At 40.0% G+C, this 21708-nt stretch overlaps 1 protein-coding gene and 2 long non-coding RNA genes across 11 annotated transcripts in view; 2 read left to right on the top strand and 1 right to left on the bottom strand.

The window, feature by feature from the left end:
- LOC139823859 (uncharacterized) overlaps positions 1 to 21708 on the bottom strand; it is a 315960-nt gene that overhangs the window by 11895 nt on the left and 282357 nt on the right. The window contains exons 1-3 of one of the 2 annotated variants that reach the window (XR_011734918.1): positions 2166 to 2306; positions 1838 to 2022; positions 1326 to 1553 (exon numbers count right to left, since the gene is read on the bottom strand). The exons of the other annotated variant lie outside the window; for it this stretch is intronic. This is a non-coding gene — a long non-coding RNA (uncharacterized lncRNA). Of the gene's footprint in view, positions 1 to 1325; positions 1554 to 1837; positions 2023 to 2165; positions 2307 to 21708 lie in introns of those variants that run through there. 2 annotated transcript variants of the gene reach the window in all.
- On the top strand, positions 2470 to 12542 carry LOC139823860 (uncharacterized). The gene is made up of 3 exons (XR_011734919.1): positions 2470 to 2595; positions 8193 to 8319; positions 11961 to 12542. It is a non-coding gene; the product is annotated as an uncharacterized lncRNA (long non-coding RNA).
- LOC139823858 (uncharacterized) lies at positions 3366 to 7652 on the top strand. Of its 8 annotated transcripts, none has more exons than XR_011734915.1 (8): positions 3366 to 4077; positions 4177 to 4390; positions 4483 to 4622; positions 4700 to 5472; positions 5571 to 5808; positions 5892 to 5977; positions 6090 to 6267; positions 6503 to 6640. XR_011734915.1 is itself a non-coding variant. In XM_071796333.1 (8 exons), the coding sequence occupies exons 1-8, from the start codon at positions 3708 to 3710 to the stop codon at positions 6973 to 6975; spliced, it is 2538 nt and encodes an 845-aa protein (XP_071652434.1). In that variant the 5' UTR covers positions 3366 to 3707; the 3' UTR covers positions 6976 to 7652. The 8 variants fall into 8 exon arrangements, 5 of the variants coding, with proteins under 5 accessions (XP_071652434.1, XP_071652433.1, XP_071652435.1 ...); XR_011734916.1 differs by having other exon boundaries at positions 6330 to 6571; XR_011734914.1 differs by having other exon boundaries at positions 6429 to 6564.

Raw genomic sequence — 21708 nt, 5'->3', positions numbered from 1 at the left:
GCAACAGGCTCAGTAGAAAAAAGCATAACAATAAACAATAAAGTAGATTCTGATAAAGAAATACATTTAGAACAGATAATCAAAGACCCGACAGAATTAGTAAAATTAAGTATGAGTCTAGAAGAGATAAAAAAAAGAAGTGGAAAATAACCAACCAAGCATATTATATACCCTATAGGCTCCACGACCATAATTGCAATAATAATAAGCATCATAATCATAGTCATTTATGTAATAAAGAGAAAAAGGGACCACTAAAAAATTTTTCTTTGTAATACCAACAATAACGTAAGAAAAAAAAAAAAAAAAAAAAAACTTAGATTGTAACCCCTCAAGGGAGAGAAAAACGCACATAAATAAACGAAAAACTACGTTTTTCTTTTTCCGCGGGGGGAGGGATGTTGCGAGCGCGCAATGACTAGGTAATTCGATAGGTAGCGACAGAAGTCGAATATGATTTCCACCGAAACTCCTGACGATTGCATCGGACGAACGATCATCCGATGCAAGTCGACACCGGAACCCGGAGCGCGGATTCCGGAGCGACCGAAATCGCTGACGCGAAGGCCATCGCGAGGCGTCGGCAACGAGAATTCCGCGCTAACTCGGAAGCCCCGAGTTAGCAACAAGACTCGGTCGCAAGACTATAAAAGACCGCCGAATTGGCATGCCAGGCAGTCGGTCGAAGAACAGCTAGCAGTCGCGTCAAAACACCTACGATTTCCTGAAAACGAACCGCAAGGCGGGAACTCAACAAGAAGAGACAACTCGTGTAGAACAAGCCCATTTATTCAATAAAGATATAAATTGGAAATCGGACGTGTTGATTCACTCCTTTCTCGCTCGCAAGCGGAACTCGATCCCCTTAGCCGATACCCGGCTAACATAATAAAAAGTGTATTTCCAAATTTCTGATAAAATTTATACGAATTAAATATATAAAGATGTTTGTTTCTTGAATTTTCTATTATATGAATTTGATATGGTTTTCACATCATAATAAATCATATTGTATCACAGATTTGTCTTTAGAGAAATAAATCGTTATTTATAACAAGTAATAATCATACAATACGTATATACAGAAAACATTTTTAATCCTACAGCTACTAGTTTCGTTATTTTAAATTAATTTTCAATTTTAATGATTTTTGTCATTGTCGCGTATAAGTATATTATCATTTTAAAGTAAAAAAACGAAAAAAAACGATAAAATATATTTTATATTTTAATTATATATATATAGTTAATAAACAAAATATATAAAATAGAAATTGTAAAAAAACAAATGTAAAATAATTTTTAGATTATATTTCTATACATACGTAATGATTTAACTTCCAATGATTGCATTTTTGCAATTTTTTTATTAGCATCCTCCAACAACTTTGCAAGTTCTTCCTTAGTAGGACTTTTCCTGTCTTTTATCTCTTCGTCAGAGGAATATGTCGTCGAAAGACTTCGAGACGAATTCGTAGACTCGTCCAAATCTTTTATTTTTTTTTCTTACCACTTGTGTCACTGATGTTCATCTCTTCAATGTTTTTACTTTTCTGTTTATGGAAAAACAATAATGATATATATATTATAATATTGATATAATTGACAAATGACAAATTTCAGCCAGTTATAAAATAATATAAGTTGCGGATAGAACAATAAGATATCCTTGTAAAAAATTTTTCATATAAAAACATAAATATTTGTTTTTATATAAAAATTTTTTCCCGAAATTAAATCTTACTCTAGGAAAAGCAGTAAGATTTTCAAAATAGATCATCCGTTCTTTAAATTTAATTACATAATAAAATAAAAAATAATATATATATGTATTTACAAAAGAATATGTTGTTTTCTTTTTTTCTTCTGTTGTCTTTTTTGGCATTTTACCGACAAGTTTGTCATTGCAGGGTTTCTTTACGACGAATCTTTTACGGGCATGCTTTGACTTATTGCTATTTCGTTTCATTTTACATTCTGTCTTATATCTCTTCAGCTCTTTTTCAATTGCATCTTGGTTATCTACACATGAAAAAGAAATAAATCTGAAGAAATTCTAGCGTGCAAATTTTAAAGATTAGATTAGGTTATATAGGTTAGGCCAGGTACTAACATGCTAGTTATCAAATTATAAGAACAATTAATACAAATAAGGAATAACGAACCTGAGAACATAAGGACAGTTCCAGTATATTGTTTCTTGTTGTAATAGAACCGAACAGTCTCTCCTTTTTTCACCGTTTCATCATCGAAAATAACATCTTCGTCATTTACCATGCAATATGACTCGTCTTCGTCGCACTTCAAAAGACACATTTTTTCATCCAAAGCAATATGAAAAACACAAAATCACGGAATCCGTAAGTACTTTCAATGAAAATAAGATAATATAAGCGAATATCTTGGTGTGATTTCGAGATAATGTTCCACGACATGCACGAGATGCGAGCGGAAGCGCGAAAAACGTGGATTCAACCATGTGGTTGCGAGTAGCGAGACCAGCGAGGAACGCAAGAAACCGCGCGTTCTGTGCGCCTGCGCAATAAAAACACCTTATCTCTACGGTCTACCTATGACGCTATAAAAAAACAATTGGTAATTATATAATTTAAAATAACAGTGGCACTTCTTTGACAAATTTGAGATAAATTCTGCAATCTATGTATGTGTGTATATATATATATATGCCCGTCTTTCGGAAGAGACGTTAAACTGTTGGTCCAAAGGAGGAAACAGTAAGGTAGTAGGATGAATTGGAGGTTAGGGTTGGGTACGTCCCTTCAAAACGCCCTTTAAGGCCCCTTGGGGTATATAAAGTAAAATTCTTTATCCTTTATATGTATATATATATATATATATGTAGGTCTAGAGGTATGTTCCGGGACTGTTTACGTTTTTTGAAATGTACAGTCCTGGAATATAACGCATATATATGTAATCAGATTCAAAAAATTGTCCCGAAACGTGCCGTAGGACATGAATTTTTTCCAGGACAGTCCTGGAAACTGCCAAATGTCCTGGAATATACCGATGTAAAAAAATAAAAGTCCCGGAACATACTTCCGGACCTACATATATATATATATATATATATATATATATATATGCGTAATACATATTCACAGAATTAGTTGCTTTCCATTTCTAAGTCACTCAGTTATGTGAGTATTTTATACTCAGGTAAGATATGTCATTTTGTATTTACCTGCTTATTTTGGTGACAAAGCTATTGCATAATAATACAGGTCCAAAGCCTCACTTTTAATGTGAGTTTATTAAATTCATTAAAGCACATGGTTTCGAGTGTGGATAAAAACTCAGTTGAATCTCACTTGCCAGCATGCAAAAAGAACGTGCATTTAAGGTGGTCCTTTCGCGGACCCAGCTAGTCAAGTAACAGTCCGTCATGAGGTAATTGAAAACAAACATATTGCAACATCCCAATAATTATAATAATATAAAATGATTTTACACGCACGATTTAATCATATTTAAGTATATTTACTAATTTAAAAAATATCACAATAGTAGTGCGGTTGGACTCGATTTTTTCGTCCGATTGACGTACAGATACATTTGGCAACACCGCAGTAGCTAGTCTTTTGTATAACCTACAAATTTGTTATCACGTCTTCGTCTCCGTCTCCGTACGTCACGTCTCCGTCTCCGTGTCTCCGTCTCCGTATCACGTCTCCGTTCCATGAGCAATGGAAAGGCATAATATTCGTGCTATGCACGGGCGTGAGAAAGGACGCTTCGTTTCGAAATCTAAATATCGTTGGAGACAAAATGTGCTTGCGTCGAAAAAAAAAGCTGCCCCTCCGGCTGTCTCTAACGTGCCCGATTTTGAAATCTGTGGTCGCCGTATTGTAGAACTGAAAACTCTTGCTCTCAATCTTTGGTGCATAGCTTGTGACATTCCTCTATCACTTCGTTACGTCAAAAGTGAGCAGAAATTCGGTCTGGCAAGCGTACTTGATGTGAAATGTGTAAAGTGTAATAAAATCTACACAATTCATACAAATAAACACCTACTAAATGAGAGATTATACCATGTGAACCTCAAAGCGGCAACAGGTATGTTGATTTATTATAAAATGCGTAAACACAACGTTTTGTTCTCTGCTATATTTTAAAGCTTACGTCATTTAATTTCTTCTTTGTAATGCATTGCAGCAATGATAGACGGTGGCATTGGAGAATCGCAGCTGAACATAATCCTTTCTGCTCTAGATATACCAAGTTTTTCAACTGCAACACTAAAACGTAATGAGAGAATTGTCGGTCCAGCTATCGAGAGTGTAGCTCGAAATAGCTGTCGAGAAGCTATCAAAGTGGAAAAATCCCTAACAGTAGCTGCAAGCATTACTCCTGAGGCAGAGCTATCAAAGTGATTTTTTTCCATTCAATAAAAATAGAATTAAAGTAAAGTTCAATTTGTTATCAGATTACACATAGTCAGATATTGGGTTGTATTTTCAGCAATCCCGAACAATCTAATGATGAAGAAAACAGTATCACGATGGCAGAGGTGAATCAAGAGGAAAGCGTCAAGATCGTCGTATCATACGACGCTGGGTGGCAGAAGCGCGGAACTGGTCGAGCTTATAACAGTCTCTCTGGTTTGAATTTATGTAACCACGAGACTTTAAATACTTTATAGTTAGTTCGTTTGTTCGTTATTTGCGTCGATACTTAGGTCAAGGCAGTCTCATCGGGCATCGGTCGAAGTTAATCCTCGGGTACGCAGTTCGATGCAAGGCATGTGCATTTTGCACACGGGGGCACTCCCGCGACGATCATGACTGTCGTAAAAACTATGAAGGTAGCGCGAAGTCTATGGAGCCTGACATGGCTGTGGAGTTGATCGTTCATAACCAGCATCTGAAGGACGAAAACGTTTGCGTTAACGTACTGATTGGCGACGACGACTCATCAACTATTGCAGCAGTACGGCGCGAATCTACCACACGAATAGATAAGTGGTCTGATCTAAACCACGCATCCAAGGCGATGATTAATGCGTTGTATGGTTTGAAGCTGCCAACTAAAATCATCGAGTATTTTTCACGATGCTTTACTTGCGCGATAAAAAAGAATGAAGGCAATCCTGAAGCAGTAAAGGATGCGTTAAAAAACGTCGTGTCTCACGCTTTTGGCAGTCATGAGCGTTGTGGCGAGTGGTGTCGCTATTCTAGCATGGGTGAAAAGTATCAGCACAAAGGCCTTCCTCATGGAAAGCCCTTATCGGATCCACAGCTAAAATCTGCACTTACTTCTGTCTTCACGAGATTCGCGAATAATTCTGACAAATTGGCACCGTGCGGTTCTAGCCAAGGCAACGAATCCTTTAACAGTACAGTTGCCAGCAAAGCTCCAAAATCGAAATACTACGGAGCGTCAGAGTCCCTCAATTTTCGAGTAGCTGCATCAGTTTGCCAAAAAAATATTGGAGTGACCTACATTGAACAGGTGATTATTTTAGTTGTACGAAACTCGCCTGTATTCAATCGATTTCTCATCCGTTCAACCGATTTGCAACTCCAATTTTATTTACTGCTATGTTCAAGATTTATAAAGAGCTGAATCTGTCGCCGAGCACAGTAAAATTCCGCGAATCGAAGGAAAATGTCAGAAAACGAAAAATCGAAAATTTACGGACTGTCGAAGCGAAACGAAGAAGACTGTTTCATAAGAAAAACCGATCAAGTAAAATGGCATCCGTACAGCGTCGCGAAGGAATTACGTATGAGACCGACAGCGGATTGAACAGTGTGTCTGGATTCATTGATGAGAGTCCTTACCAAGGTATCCTCTGCACTTACTCTTATAGACGCTGGTTTTCATGAACGGTCATCCCCAATATAAATGCGAAAAATATTTACTTTTAGCTGATACTTCCGACCACCAAGATGCGAAGATAGTAATTTTTGACTTGGAAACAACCGGACTGTCGAAGTCCTCAGAAATATGCCAGGTCTGTCACTATTGTGAAAGCTAGAAGGCGAAACACTTGACTCAGGTTTTCCTACACTTTCAGATAGCAGCTGTGCACGAGAAGGAAACATTTAATGCATATATTGTTCCAGCGGGAGGCATGTCTTCCAGGGCCGCAGAAGTCACTGGGCTTCAAATCCATGGGGGTGAGATGTTTTTGAATGATCAGCAAGTTGACACAACGCCACCTCAAATGGCATTCAAAAACTTCATTGCCTATTTACGGAGTATCGGAAATAGTATAATTCTCACAGCTCACAACGGATTTAGGTGAATTTCAGAGAATTAATTTTATTCATGCACTAACAGTAAAACGCTATTTTTTTTTATAGAATTTTAGGTCAAAGAAACGTTTTATATCGCACATTATTAAAGTCAAAATGCGTCTGATAATGGTCGAATATTTTATCGGTTATCATGATTTATGTTAGATTCGATGCACCGTTGATATTGCGACACATGAAAAAGTTCGGATTTCTTGAAGAATTTCAGTCTGTCGTAATAGGTTTCGCAGATACGTTGCATCTCTTTCGCAATTTACTTCCGAATCGGAAGAAAGAAAAGAAAAGGTATACCCAAACAGCTCTCGCGGAAGATCTCTTAGGGTCTGAGTCGATAGCAGGAGCTCATAATGCTGTTACCGACGTCTCAATTCTAAAAAGATTAGTTTACAGTAGCGGAATTACCGACGATATGATAAAGGAAACAATAAAAACGACCGGTGAAATCTTGCGTGCAGAGAATAATGCTGTCGTCCATGCACACAACAAAATCACTCTCGAAAGTTTGAAAGACATCTCGGCTGGCATGAAAACTAAAATGGCAAAAGCCGGCATCACATTGGAAATACTTGAAAAGACATTCGCTGATTTTGGACCGGAAGGGATTCGAATGCTGCTTTGCGAAGATGTTAGAGGCAAGCCTCGAGTAACGAAAAAAAATCAAGTACTCATGGCGATTGTGCAACAGCTCGAATAGAGCAAACTTCAAACATTAATTAAAGTGTATAATTTATCATAATATAAGTGAATAAATATTGTATGTATAACAATTTAACAATATTTGAATATTTTTTATTCATATATATGCTCAGTATATGTACCCTGCAATTTTATTCATTATTCCACTGGATTCTATCTTCCTTTGAGTCTCGAATTTTTCACTCTATGTATGGTAAAGGGAGAAGATAATATGTATAGGTAGAAAAAATAGAAGTTACCACAGATAATACAAGGCAAATAAAAAAGAAAAGAAATTGCAAAACAATCCTTTTTACAATTTTCGCAGAATTTCGGGCTAACATGTATCTGAAAAACAGTTCATTACTTACATAATGCAATACCACTAATTAATATCATTTTTTATTACATTTTACATGCCATAAAAAAATATTTTTTGTTACTAAGGGGCGCATTTTTTTCTTTCGCCTCGAGCGCCGAAATGTCTAGTCCCGGCTCTGACATACAGCGTTGCCAAATTTACCTCGCCACCATGACGGTACGAGTAAAGCAATATGCGATTGGATCCACTACTTATTTAACCTCATATATCAGAGCAAAACATTCGACAAGCCCTTATTTTCAAGGTACGTACGAAATCTGGAAACTTCAGGGAATATTTTAAGACATGAATAATGTATTCATCTGATCGCTAAGTACATGTATTATTCGTTGAAAACCTCGGCCGTGGCGATTTTCATCATTCTATCTTTCTCGTCCATTAGATATAAACAAGGATAGAATGACAATGGCACGCTCCGCGAACGCACATTTAGAATGACTTATTTCTTGTAAAGTGTCGGTAACCTCACCTGATTTTTCGTACACATGCCCCTTATTACTGCATATTTAACATATATCAAATTTAGGTACCTATCTAATACTTGGTCTCACGAAAGGACTACCTTAACTGAGTTATGACGTCACAAGTGAGAATTATCTGAGTTTTGATGTAAATAGAAAACAACTAATGTCTTATCCCAAAATGTTACAAATTTTGTTGCGCGCGACTGTCGATCGTCAACTATTATCCTCCACTAATGTCGAAGTAGAACGAACGTTTAAATTCGAAAATATATTTAAGATGTTTTTACGGTGCTGATTTTGGTATGAGACATATTTTATGCATAATGCACATTTTAATTTATTTTTCCTCTTTTTTATTTAATTTATAGTAATAATAATAATATGATATAGATTATTGCCTCCTACATTTGTTGCTCCACCATTCATCATGTTTGATAGTGATGACAGTTATAATGACAATAATAATTGTCAGCCCAGAAAAAAATATAAAACATGGCAGATGGACCAAAGCATTCCGGTATGTACACAACTGTAACCGTTAACAAACTCAGATAAAAATATACAAACAGTATAATTTTTTATTCAAATAAATTATAAGAGAGAAAGGTGTTATAATAGTTGGTCGAATTGCCCATGTTTTTATGTGGAACAAATCTATATATCAGAGCCGGGATTTAGTTGCACATTTCGGGCCGATTCCCGAGGCGACGCCTCCTATACCCCCACTACCGCTCGAGGCGCAGCGGCCGAGCCGCCGATCGCTCACGTGACGCGTCATCTCAGGAGCGTCGCGCGTGCTATAAGCATGATGAAACTGCAATCTCCCCCGAATAATATACCGATTAAAAAGTTAGTTATATAGACGGTTAGAATATGTAATTATAATTAGGACAATAGTTTCCGCGCCACCCATGGGATACTATTGCTGACGCGTTTTTTTTCAGTGGTTTTTCCAGTAGGCCTATTCCACTAAAAAGAAAAATAATGTGAAATATATTAATGCACGAAAGAACTAGCTCGCATTAATAAAGTTAATGATTTATCGTTTAAGTTTAAGGAAGAACGTTTATCGGTTTTATGATTTCCCTTTTCGAAAACGAGCATTCACATAAGAATGTTGATCCAAACATGAAAAAAATTCGAAGACCACAATTTTTAAGATTAGGGTAACTTGAATTATTTAAAATCTTAAAAAAGTCCGCCTCTTTTTCTAGACAAGTCTTGAGGGAAAGATCATTTTGCAAATCGCAAAGTTCCTCTTGAAAGTCTAAATTTTGTTCTTTGATTTCCGCAGTGAGAGGATATTTGAACAGACCAAGTCCCTTTTAAGACTTTCGAAGTCAGTAAAACGCGTGTCGAACTGACTTATTAATGAGTCAATTAAGTGAATGTTTTTTTAAATTACAGCTTGTGCTGTATTTTTCGAAAAGAATTTGGCAAGAGAGATAGAAATGGAAAATACCTTTTTTCAAATGATTTTTAAATAAAATTAATTTTCTATGAAATAAATCAATATGACTAATTAATTGACATATTGTTTGGTTGGCCTTTTGCAGCTTTAAAAATATTTAAATGATTGGTTACATCTGTGATAAGAGCGAGTTCACGAAGAAACTTCGTATTTACGAAGAGAGATTTAAATTTCCTACGTTAACTATACCGCGTGTCTATGCCGCGCATTCGATATGCAATTGTTTTGATTCCTTCTTGTTTTCCAACCGTTATTGTCGCTGGCAGATCACTTCGTGAAACGTGGGTATAAAGTGCGTGGATATAAACTCTTGTTATTCTTCGTTATTCTTATATCTTCGAAAAGTTATAAGGTAGGTTTTTTTGTGTAGTTTTTCCTTAAGTGTGCGTGCTAATGATTGTGTAATTTTTTTGTCAAATCAGTACGATGGCCAGTGAGCAAAAGTATGAACAACATTTTGATAAGAAATGGGAGGATAGTTTTTTTACACTTATTGGCAATCACACGGTGTGTATTTTATGCAAATATCAACCTACTGTTGTGAAAAAATTTGTCATTGAGAGACATTATAAAAAAAACATTCAGGTGAATATTCAAAATATGAAGGTCAAGAAAAACGTAATTTAATAGAGGGTTTAAAATTAATTTATCAGGAAAGTTTCAGTTCTAATGATAATTCTAATAATGCTAATTCTTCGGTAAAAGCTGTCACTGCATCATATGCTATTTCGCTTCTTATTGCCCAGCATTCTAAGCCGTTTATGGAAGGTAATTTTATAAAGGAATGTCTCATCGAGGCAGTAAAATCATTCGGCAATTCATTGACGCTTGTGAAGCTGCTAGCATTCCTTTAACTAAAAAGACAGTGGCAGCAAGAATTACTGATATTGCTTGTTCGATAGAAGAAAAACTAAAATTTTTGTTAGCCAGTTGTGCTTATTTTTCATTATGTTTAGATGAAAGCACCGATATGGACATGTGAGTCAATTGAGTATTTTTGCTCGAATTGTACAAAACGATTTTTCACATGTTGAGGAGCTCTTAGATTTTGTTCCATTACATGACACAACAACAGGTCTAGATATTTTTAAAGCCGTTGAACAAACTCTTCAAAAATTTGACACCAATTTTTCAAAATGTTCAGCCATAGTAACAGATGGCGCAAGAGCGATGACAGGTCAAAAATTGGTTTCTTCGGTCAACTAAAGCAGCGCAATTTAAAATTCCCCCTTATTCATTGTATTATTCATCAAGAAGCATTATGTGGGAAAGCTATAAAATTATCTACCGCCATGAAAACTGTTACAAAAATTATTAATTTAATAAAAGGCGGCCACAAGTTTCTTTCTCATCGCAAATTTCAACACTTTCTCGAAGAGCATAATGCAATTTATACAGATGTACCCCTACATTGTGAAGTCCGATGGCTCAGTGCTGGGAAATGTTTAGAGAAGTTTTTTGCGATAAGAAAAGAGATCTTCCTTTTCTTGCAAGAAATGTCTATTGCCAAAGATGATGACATTAAATATCTCTTCGAAGACACAGAGTTTCTTTGTGAACTCGCTTTCATCACCGATGTAACTAATCATTTAAATATTTTAAATTCAAAGCTGCAAAAGACCAACCAGACAATATGTCAATTAGTTAGTCATATTGACTCATTTCGTAGAAAACTAGTTTTATTTAAAAATCATTTAGAAAAAGACACTCTTCATTTCTACCCCTCTTGCCAGATTCTCTTCCAAGAATACGGCACAGTTTGCAATTTTAAAAAATATATTCAGTTAATTGACTCATTAATAACTCAGTTCGACACGCGTTTTACTGACTTTGAAAGTCTTAGAAAGGACTTAGTTCTGTTCGAAAATCCTCTCACCGCGGAAATCGAACAACAAAATGTAGAATTTCAAGAGGAACTTTGCGATTTGCAAAATGATCTTTCCCTCAAAACTCGTCCAGAAAAAGGAGCGGACTTTTTTAAGATTTTAAACAATTCAAATTACCCTAATCTTAAAATTTTGGTCTTCGAATATTTTCCATGTTCGGATCCACATACTTATGTGAATGCTCGTTTTCGAAAATGAAAATTATAAAATCCGATAAACGTTCTTCTTTAAGCGATAAATCATTAACTTCATTAATGCGAGCTAGTTCTTCTAACATTTCTATAGATATCCCATCTATTGTAAAATCATGTAAACGGCCTAGAAAATCGACCAATTAGTAAATGAGAGTGCGCAGTGATTACTTTATCATTCAAAGGAAAAAAATAAAAATACATATTATCTTTTCAGTGGAGTAGGCCTACTGGGGATACCACTTAAAAAAAAACGCGTCAGCAATAGTACCTCATGGGTGGCGCGGAAACTATTGTCCTAATTATAATTACATATTCTAACCGTCTATATAACTAACTTTTTAATCGGTTTATTATTCGGGGGAGATTACAGTTCCATCATGCTTATAGCACGCGCGACGCTCCTGAGATGACGCGTCACGTGAGCGATCGGCGGCTCGGCCGCTGCGCCTCGAGCGGTAGTGGGGGTATAGGAGGCGTCGCCTCGGGAATCGGCCCGAAATGTGCAACTAAATCCCGGCTCTGCTATATATAATGGCTGAAACTACTAATTATATATATAGAAAATATTTTACAAGATTTACTACAATTTATTTTGCTTTTTTCATAGGTTCCCTTGAGGACAATATCAAGATATTCAAATTTGTCTCACTTAAATGCAAATGCCATTGAAGAAAATGCAGGAGTCTTGCCAGAATCAAACTGTGAAAACATAATTGACATCAGTAATGCCAATGACGAAATAAATGACGATATTGCGTTAGAAAATTACATACTCAGCAATGACGATGATGATGATAGCAGTGTTACTGAACCAGATGATGATAATAATTAGGAGATATTTTCTAAACATGATGAACCTTCCATTTGTGTTTCGAGTAGTAATTCTGACAGCGATATCGATATTACTCAGAATTACAGTGAGAGTGATGAGGATGATGACACTGAACTTCGAGAACAGTCGATGGTTTATGAAAATAGTAGACAAACAACGGATGAAACGGTTCTATCACTTCTGCAATTACACGTAAAACATAAATTGACCAAAAACGCTTTGAAAGATACATTAAAAACAGTTTGTGATTAAAACAATGATTTTAAGCCTTAAACCATTTTAATCGGTTCAATAGAATTTTGGAGACGGCCCTGTCCCGGTTGACATGAAACGTCCCATATATATGTATGTTTTAATGTATATAATTTCAATAAATTTAAATTAATTGAGAAAACTATATATTTTTAATTAATTTATATATAAATTAAGAATCGATTTTTTTGTCAAAAATCTCATTTAAGCTTTTTTTACAGAATTAATATTATTATTTATATTTTATATAATGTTTAACATTTTGGGTGTAAAAATTATAATATAATGACGATTCGAGATAACGAAATTTTTATAAGTCCTACACTGACGAAATCCGCTCAGATCCGACAAGATCGGAAGAGATCTGATTGGATCAGCAACACAACTTTGTAAGCTAAGATTGGTCTTATATGGTGAGGTCAAGATATGTCTGGCTAGGTCTGGTCAGATCCGACAAGATCGGAAGAGATCTGATTGGATCAGTAACACAACTTTGTAAACTAAGATTGGTCTTATCTGGTGAGATCAAGATATGTCTGGCTAGGTCTGGTCAGATCCGACAAGATCAAAAGAGATCTGATTGGATCAGCAACACAACTTTGTAAGCTAAGATTGGCCTTATATGGTGAGATCAAGATATATCTAGCTAGGTCTGCTCAGATTCGGCAAGATCTGAGGCGTGATGTTTGCTCGTACCTCAGGAGATCTGAAGCAATCAGATAATGTCCGATTAGATCGGAAGAGATCCGATTGGATCTGCGATTCAATATCGAACGGCAGCAATGGTCAGATCTGGTGAGATCGGATTACATTTCAGCATATCTGGCTGCATGTGATCAGATATGGCCATGCAGATCTGGCGAAATAAAATTGTATCCAATCAGATCTGACTTTACTTGAATTTCAGATCTCGTTGTATCTCATTTTATCAAATCAGACATGGTCAGATCTCCTCCATTTTTTCCCGGGAATATGACTCTCATGGCACGGTTTTGTGCTACTTGCAGTCGATTCAGTTGCGTTTCACCCATGCCTACTAACATCGTTGCGCAATATTCAAAGTGAGGCGCTATGATAGACTTATACACAGTACATCGAGTGTACGCCGATATATCATTTCCTATTCTATTCAGAAAACTCACTTTTTTCCCTATTTTCTTTAACATATAATTACAGTGATTCTCCCAACGGAGTTTACTATCGATCATTACACCCAGATGTTTCGTTATCTCGACACGCTCAATTATAGTTCCATCCAAACTTTTTACTATTATGTTTGTTTTTATTTCTTTCCTTATACTTCTATCTTTTATCTTCTATCTTCTATCATATATTTGGTCTTATCTGCATTCATTTTTAACATATTCACATTCATCCATTCTTCAAGTATACCGAACACCATATTTAGTTTTATTTCTAATTCCTCACAACTTTTTCCTGTTACACTTGCGGTCGTGTCATCTGCAAATAATCTAAATATACTTCCCTCCGGATAGACTTTAACTATATCATTTATATACAAAATAAACAATAAAGGTCCTAATACTGATCCCTGTGGCACGCCATATACTGTCTCAATTATTTTAGAACATATATCATTGAATCCAACTTGCTGCTTTCTATTACTTAAATACGATATTATCCATTCCAGTACCACTCCTCTTATTCCATACTGATATAATTTTTCCACTAATCTTACCTTATCTATTATCTCAAACGCTCTCCTGAGATCCAGGAAGAGAGGGAGAGAGGGAGAGAGGGAGAGAGGGAGAGAGGGAAAGAGAGGGAGAGAGGGAGAGAGAGAGAGAGAGAGAGAGAGAGAGAGAGAGAGGGAGAGAGGGAGAGAGGGAGAGAGAGAGAGAGAAAGAGAGAGATTAAAGATTAAAATAAACGTGTTCTATTGTAATCAATTACAATTAGGTATAAATAATAGAAACATAAATATGAGTACCGTAATACTGACTCTGTGCTTTGCCACCAACGTTAATACATACGCAGAGTGCAGTGAATTATCTGTAGCAGCAGAATAATTTAAGTTGCGGTAAACCTTTTTTGTATTCTGCAAAATAAAGAGAATGTGACTTAAAAATATATACAAAAATAATGTGTTAAACTTTATTTTATAAATAAGGAAAGAAAAGGAAGGATTACTTTAGATTTAATCGATGTGGTTGAGATAGCCGGAGACGTAATAAAACAACGTACAATGACAAGAAAAAGACCGATACTGACCAGGGACTCGATTCTTTCAGCCATACGAAAAACTTCGTATATGTAAATAACGTTGCACGGTCCACTGATTGGTGTATAATTTACGATTTAAGCAGTATACACTAATCAATGTTCATACAGCGTTATTTTCGTATGCGTTTCAGAATCGGGCCACAGTACTAGCAATAGGTTATGTTTCACAAAAGGCATTGAGACCGATACAAATAAATATCTGCACTAGTTGCTCCCATTCTATCAATCTTCAATCTTTCCCAGTTGGGAGAAAACGAACGCAGCGTTGGGAAGTCTCAGTACTGCCAACTTTATTATTTTTCCCAACACCAGCCGAACCTATTTTTGAACGCACTAAATCTGTCTCCTGTAGTGTATGCGCTAGGGAGTTTCATCCGGGTTGTGTCAAATCATACTTAAGGCTGATCTATAATGTGCTCTTTGCTTTCTGTTTTTTTGCTCTTAACCTCTTTGCGACTATCTCGTATTTTGCAATTCCGTCGCGTAACGTGATGTTTCTTGTCTCTTCTGAAGTTCGTCAATTTTTATCTTAGGCGACAGAGAACAAAAAACATCGCGTTACGCGACGCAATTGCGAAATGCGAAATGCGGGATAGTCGCAAACAGGTTAAGAGCAAAAAACAGGAAGCAAAGAGCACATTGTAGATCAGGCTTTAGTCACGAAGGCTGCTAGTAACTGTTGTAAACTCAGCTGTCGAATATGCCGATCACAAGGGATGAACGCCGTACGTTTTCTGCTACCGTTCAGAGAGATACCGCGTCTGTTATTGTCGGTGCCGCACACTCTGGTGCGCTTGCACATCTTACTACGCATGACACTGCGCGCGATACTGCACATTGCAACCGACGCCAAAGAGCCTGTCAGCCGCATTGACACCTCTCAACTTGTTATTGAAGGCCAAGGCCGGAGACCAGATGTCAATGTAGCATGAGGAGACAGCGACCAAGGAGAGTGTGAAAACCAAGGCGGAGAGAAAATCCACAGATCCCCGTATCCACACATCCACTCCCCTTCCCGATAATGACAGTTCCGATAAGGAGAACGCAAGTTTCGATGCGGACATCACCATACCGTTGTCTGACAGCGACGAAGGAGTTCCGGTCGAGCAGCTGATCCAGTCGAGCCAGCAGGTCCAGTCCGATCTCTCTCGTGGTGGACCACCTTGGCGTGGTGAGAGGGCTCCCCGTTCGGATCCGACGGGCTATGTCCGGCGACTTCTGCTCTGCAGAAGTTGCTGCGGTGGCCCGTTGGTGAGGTGCGGGGTCTAAGAGTCCACCCTTCCTGCTGCCGGTCTACGGACCGGAGTGGCGGGAAGAATAGGAGCCCGGCAACTCCCTCAGGGACTGGCCTTTGGGTCGATCCCAATCGCTGGTAGGGGTTGGCGGCCCTAACTTCAATCGCCCGGTCGGCCGGGACCGATAGGGAGAAGTTTCTACTTCTCTCACCGACCTAGAGGAAGGAAAACCTCGATTAAAAACCACGGGGTGGGTCCCGAATCGCCCGACCATTGCACGCCGGTGCTCCGGCAGGTCGGGGGATTCGGGTCGTCCCGGGCCGCTCGAACGTATTTCGAGGTCGGGGTCGGGGCGACCTGGGTGAGACCCGTCGGACCGCTCGGACATCTTCCGAGGTCGGGGCCGGTGGGTCTAGCTGCCGGACGTAAAGGCCGGCAGCGAGCAGGATTGCCCGTTGGTCGGTGCTCGGCCGGGGGTGTCTGTTGCTTTCTCCTGCGGGCGGCGGGGGGCTGGGATCGGGTTCGCTCGGCCGGTCCCCTCGTCGTTCGTGGGGGGGGGGTGGCGGGGGCTCTCGCGCTGGGGTCGACCGCGGGTGGCGCCTCAGGGGTTGGGGGCGGCCTCCGGGAGGACTCCCGGGGGGCGTCTTCGACACGGGTGTGGCGAGCCCGGGGATTCCTGAGCTCGGGCAGGCTGGGCTCGTTAGTCGCGGTAGACAACCAGCCTAGGGGAAGGACACCCCGATAATAAATCACCTAAAAACTTATGGATAATGTCACTTAAAAGAGTAAAATCCCTGGGGTCGGATCCCAGGGGCCGGCAGGTGGGAAGTAGAGTCCCGGCTCCCCGCAGGTCGTCAACCAACGACGGGCTGCCCGGCGGGTTCACTGTGAGCCCGTCCGGCGAAGATACTATCGCAGCGAATAAGAGAGGGAAGACTGGCGCATCCAGGGTTCCTCTGAGGAAACTCGGAGGCCCGAAAAGCGCCAGTGAGAGGAGTGTTCAAGGAACATCTCGAGGTGTGAAACTCCCTGAGACTCTACGAGCGAACCTCTCCATTAGGATTGGAGACGGAGATGGAGACAGCGCTGCCGCGGCTCTCCTGAGGAAGAGGAAGGAGGAGGAAAAGCTGATGCAGAAAAGTGCGGACTTCCTTGCCGGAAAACACGGAGCGGAATCCTCAAGCTCAGCGGATGACGCTGAATCTGCGGTGGAACTGGACTCGGACCAGGACGGGGAGTTCGTGAAGAGTCCAGAGGAGGACGAACAGGCACCGGTCACACGTGCTTCAAGGATTCTTAAGAAGAACCCAGTGGGAAGACCGCCAATGACTAGGGAATACTATAAAAAGCAAGCCCGGTTGGCCAGAGAGGAAGTCGAGAAGGAGAAGCAGAGACTCCGTGATCTGGAGGACCCCTCGGTATCGGCTGTCCTCTCTGCTGGAAGGAAGGCCCGAGAAAAGCAGTTACTGCTTCAGCTGAAGTTGGCACCGACCAATGACCTGCCCGGAAGAATTCTGGAGACCGTTCGAAAGGTGGATAACGTCTGCGCATCGGCGACGGGGCTAAAAGGAACCGACGTGGGGCATTTAAACGATGCTGCTGCTACAGTTACGGCAGCAATCGCGCGCCTTGTCGGCCGCATGAATGGCGACGAGAATCAGATGGCCCGCGACGCTGAAATGGAGGAACTCCGTGCCCAGGTCACGGCCCTGAAAGAGGACAACAAGAAGCTCCGTGATATGGTGGAGAAAACGTTGTCATCCAGAAAGGCCAGAAGGGAGGAACAGGCGGATATTGAAACGATGGACACCACCTCCCCTCCGAGATTTCCAACACGCAACATGTCCCCTATTAGAAAAACAAGAGGAGTAAACGAAAGGGCAATATCTGACTCTTCTGAAAAGGACGAGGACGAAGAAGAAAGGAAGGACAAGGAGGCCACAGAGGCCAACAGGAGGCGAGTCCTCTCAGAGATTGCTGCGGAGGGAATGCCGCCGGTACATAGACCACCAGTCGGTGGGAAACAAGCATTGCTGGAGGGGGCCGTCTTACCTGGACAACCGTCGCAGGTAACTCGGGCAACCCAGGAAGACAGACTGCTGAGTACCCTCACAACTCGAGTTGAGGGAATGTTCGCAATCCTCGCGGCGAACCTAGCGGCCAGCCTGGGAATTGTAATGCCGATCAATTGACAACCAAATGGGACGAACGGGCCACTAACCGCGAGGGAGGCTTCTTCAGCCTCAAGGGAAGTGGCCAATGTGAAAGGTGATAAAGGCGACCAAGCCACAGGCAATATGGGCAAGGGCAAAGGAGCGAAGCCTGGGCTCAAAGCCAAGGCCAAGCCTAAGCCCAAATCAAAACCGGGGCCGACGTCGGCACCCACATTTGCTGCAATAGCAAAAGGGAGCAATACCGGCAATAAAGCCGGAACCGCGAGAGAAGGAAACACACAGCCCGGCAACAGGAAATTGGCGGGTGGTAGCAACCCTGCCCCCGGTAAAACCGCCTGCCCTACTGGTCAAACAGCGTGAACCGCGGTGGACAGGAGGGGGAGGGCGATCAAGGGTGGGACACAGCCAACGGCAGGCGGAAGCAAGGCGGGCAAAGGGGCTCCCCCCAAGCCAGCCAACAAACCGGTCGTGACTAATAAGAAGGTGGGCAAGAGGAAGCTGCCAAGGAGTTCGGCGGTTACCCTGACGAGCCTCGGGGGTAACTACGAAGAGCTCTTGAGGGAGGCCCGCACCAAGATAAACCTGGGCGAGCTTGGGTTCACGATGGGCCTCAAGCCAAAGAGGGCGCAGACCGGAGCCCTCATTATCGAGGTTCCCGGCCAAGGAAATGCGGCCCTGGCGGACGTCCTGGCGGACGTCCTGGCGGACAGACTCGCCAGATTGTTCGAGGGTCGCCCAGGAGTAAAGGTCACCAGACCAATTAAGACCGGTGAACTCAGAGTCCTCGATCTCGAGGACTCGGTGAAGGAGGCTGAACTGGCGACAGCGGTGGCGGAAAAAGGAGGGTGCACGCCTGAACAGGTCCAAGTGGGTTCCATACGTCGTGGAACCAATGGACTCAACACGGCGTGGATCAAATGCCCACTTGCAGCATACAATACTATCCAGAAGAATAATAAGCTGCAAGTGGGATGGTTTATGGCGAGGGTACAGGCGCTTGAGCAACGCCCCTCCAGTGCTTTAGATGCCTGGAGGGTGGGCACGTGCGCGCGCAATGCGCTAGCACGGTGGACCGTAGCACACAGTGCTACCGTTGCGGTAGCAAGGACCACTTGGCGCGGAACTGCGGAGCGACCCCTAACTGCCCTGTTTGCGCGGACAAGGGGAAACCGGCGGGGCATCGTGCGGGCGGCAGAGCCTGTGCCTCCGCCAAAAGTAAGGCAAGGCCGAAGATGGCGACAGGACCGATCACAACGAGGTCTACAATGAACAAAGGCGATACGGAGATGGAAGTGGAGGAGGAGCCCGAACCCCCCGTCCCGTCCACTCCCTAAGATCACCAACATCAAAGAGGCGGCCTTCCCGATTGTTAATAAACAACCGGTGAAGAGATCGGCCCCAGCGGCTGATACTAGCGGAGAGCCAGGGAAAAGACCTCTGGCCCAAAGAAAAAGGAGGATCAGGGAAAAGAAAGGTGCGAATCAGCAGACACAACAGCCGTCGCTACCACTACCAACCTCGGATCCGTTACGTGGTACGTCCCGCGAACCCGATGCTGTTGGGGGAAGCGAGGATGTCCAGTTCATAGAGGAGACCAGCGTGGAACGAGCGGCACCGGAGCAGATGCCTCTACTGCCGACGCCCGCCCCAATAAAACCCAATCCGGGGCCAGATGAGGTGAAAAAGCGGCCTGCAGATGTTCCCCCTGAAGGGACAGGAGATGATGCGAAGAGCGAGGACTCCGAGGAGTACTAAAAATGCCTTCCTCGCACAGATTTCTACAGGCCAACCTGAATCGCAGTCCCGCCTCGCGGGATGTATTTTTACACGCGATGGCGGAGCGGGGTTGTAGTTTAGGAGTGGCTGCCGAGCCGCCCCAAAGATCCTGTTACTTTATATAATAATTATCGAGTATGCAAGAAGCATTTTACCAATCCAATGTTTTTAAATTTTGAAAAAACACGATTACACAGCCACATGCCATTCCATTTTTTACCGAAAATATTGGTATATACATATATTAAATTTTTACAGTATTATTCTCACGTAACAGTTTATAGCACATCATAGTATATTTCTTTATTGAGATAACAGTTATTTGAATATTACAGATTTATTAGATGATATAACACATGTAAAACCATCAACTTCAAATTCAAATATTATGATTTCCTTGGGAAACGAAATATTGGATAAGGAAGTAGATAATTCTTCAAGTATGTTTATAATCTGTTTATAAAAACGTCTTATATTACAAAAATGAGTTTTGCTTCTAAAATGTTATAAATACAAAGTACATAAATAACTATAAAATTAATTTTTTAAATATTATTCTTACATAAACACTTTATAGCATATCACAGCATATTTCTTTATATTGAGATAATAGTTATTTAAATATTACAGCTTTATTAGGTGATATAATGCATATAGAACCATCAACAAGTTCAAATATTATGAATTTCTTGGAAGACAACTCTTCAAGTATGTTTATAATATAAAAACGTCTTTTAATATACAAGTTTTACAACTTATAAAATGTTATAATTGCAAACTACATTAAATTACATTAATACCTAAAAGAAGGAAAAAAAGATGTAAACGTACAAACACCGTTGTCATTATCATCAACATCACCAAGGAAATGTAAAATTCAAAAGAAGTTAAAGAAGTCTGAAAGAAAAGTACAAAAATTAGAAATCCTGTTAAAGAAAAAAGAAAATATGGAAGTAAATATGGATATGTTAGATAAGGCAGTAGATACATTTTTTCCACAAAAAACAGCAATTTTTTTTAAAAGAACAAGCACGTCTGTTTCAAGTAAATGCCAGAGGTAGAAGGTACAGTTCTGTTTTTAAACAATATTGTTTATCTTTATACTTCTCCAGTCTTAAAGCTTATAAAGATTTAGCAGTTTCCAAATTATTTTGTATGCCTGATCCTCTTACATTAAACCGATTTACGCATACCTTTTATTTCACTCCAGGCATTCAAAATATAGCATTTGATATATTAAAAATTAAAACTGAAACAATGAAAGAAATTAATAAATATTGTGTTCTATGTATGGACGAAATGTCTTTAAAAGCACATTTGTTTTATAATTCAACAAGAGATAAAGTTGTAGGTTTTCAAGATATAGGGTTAAATAACATATATAACGAACAATGTTTACCTTTATGTAGTGTGGCTGTAATGGTAGTCAGAGGTATATGTCAATCTTGGAAACAACCATTGGCATATTTTTTTTCAAATTCAACTATTGCAAGTTCTTATTTATTAAATATTTTACAAGAAGTTATAATAGGTTTAAGAAATATTGGTTTAAGAGTTTTATGTGTTACCTCAGATATGGGTTCTAATTTTGTAAAGTTGTCTCAGTTATTAGATATTAATATTGAAAAACAGTACTTTGAAAATAATAATCAAAAAATATTTTATATGTTTGTACCACATTTATTAAAAGCAACGAGAAATAATTTATTAAGACACCATTATATGGATGGTGACAAAAGTACATCGTGGCAATACATAAATTATTTGTATAATATTGACAAAAATAAGCAATATCGTATTGCACCTAAATTAACAAATGCACATGTTAATCCTAACAATTTC

The sequence above is a fragment of the Temnothorax longispinosus genome, unplaced genomic scaffold, assembly GCF_030848805.1.
Source record: "Temnothorax longispinosus isolate EJ_2023e unplaced genomic scaffold, Tlon_JGU_v1 HiC_scaffold_20, whole genome shotgun sequence".
Taxonomy (NCBI): Eukaryota; Metazoa; Arthropoda; class Insecta; order Hymenoptera; family Formicidae; genus Temnothorax; species Temnothorax longispinosus.
The sequence above is the reverse complement of the archived record's forward strand: the minus strand, read 5'-3'. Positions and strand labels throughout refer to the sequence as shown.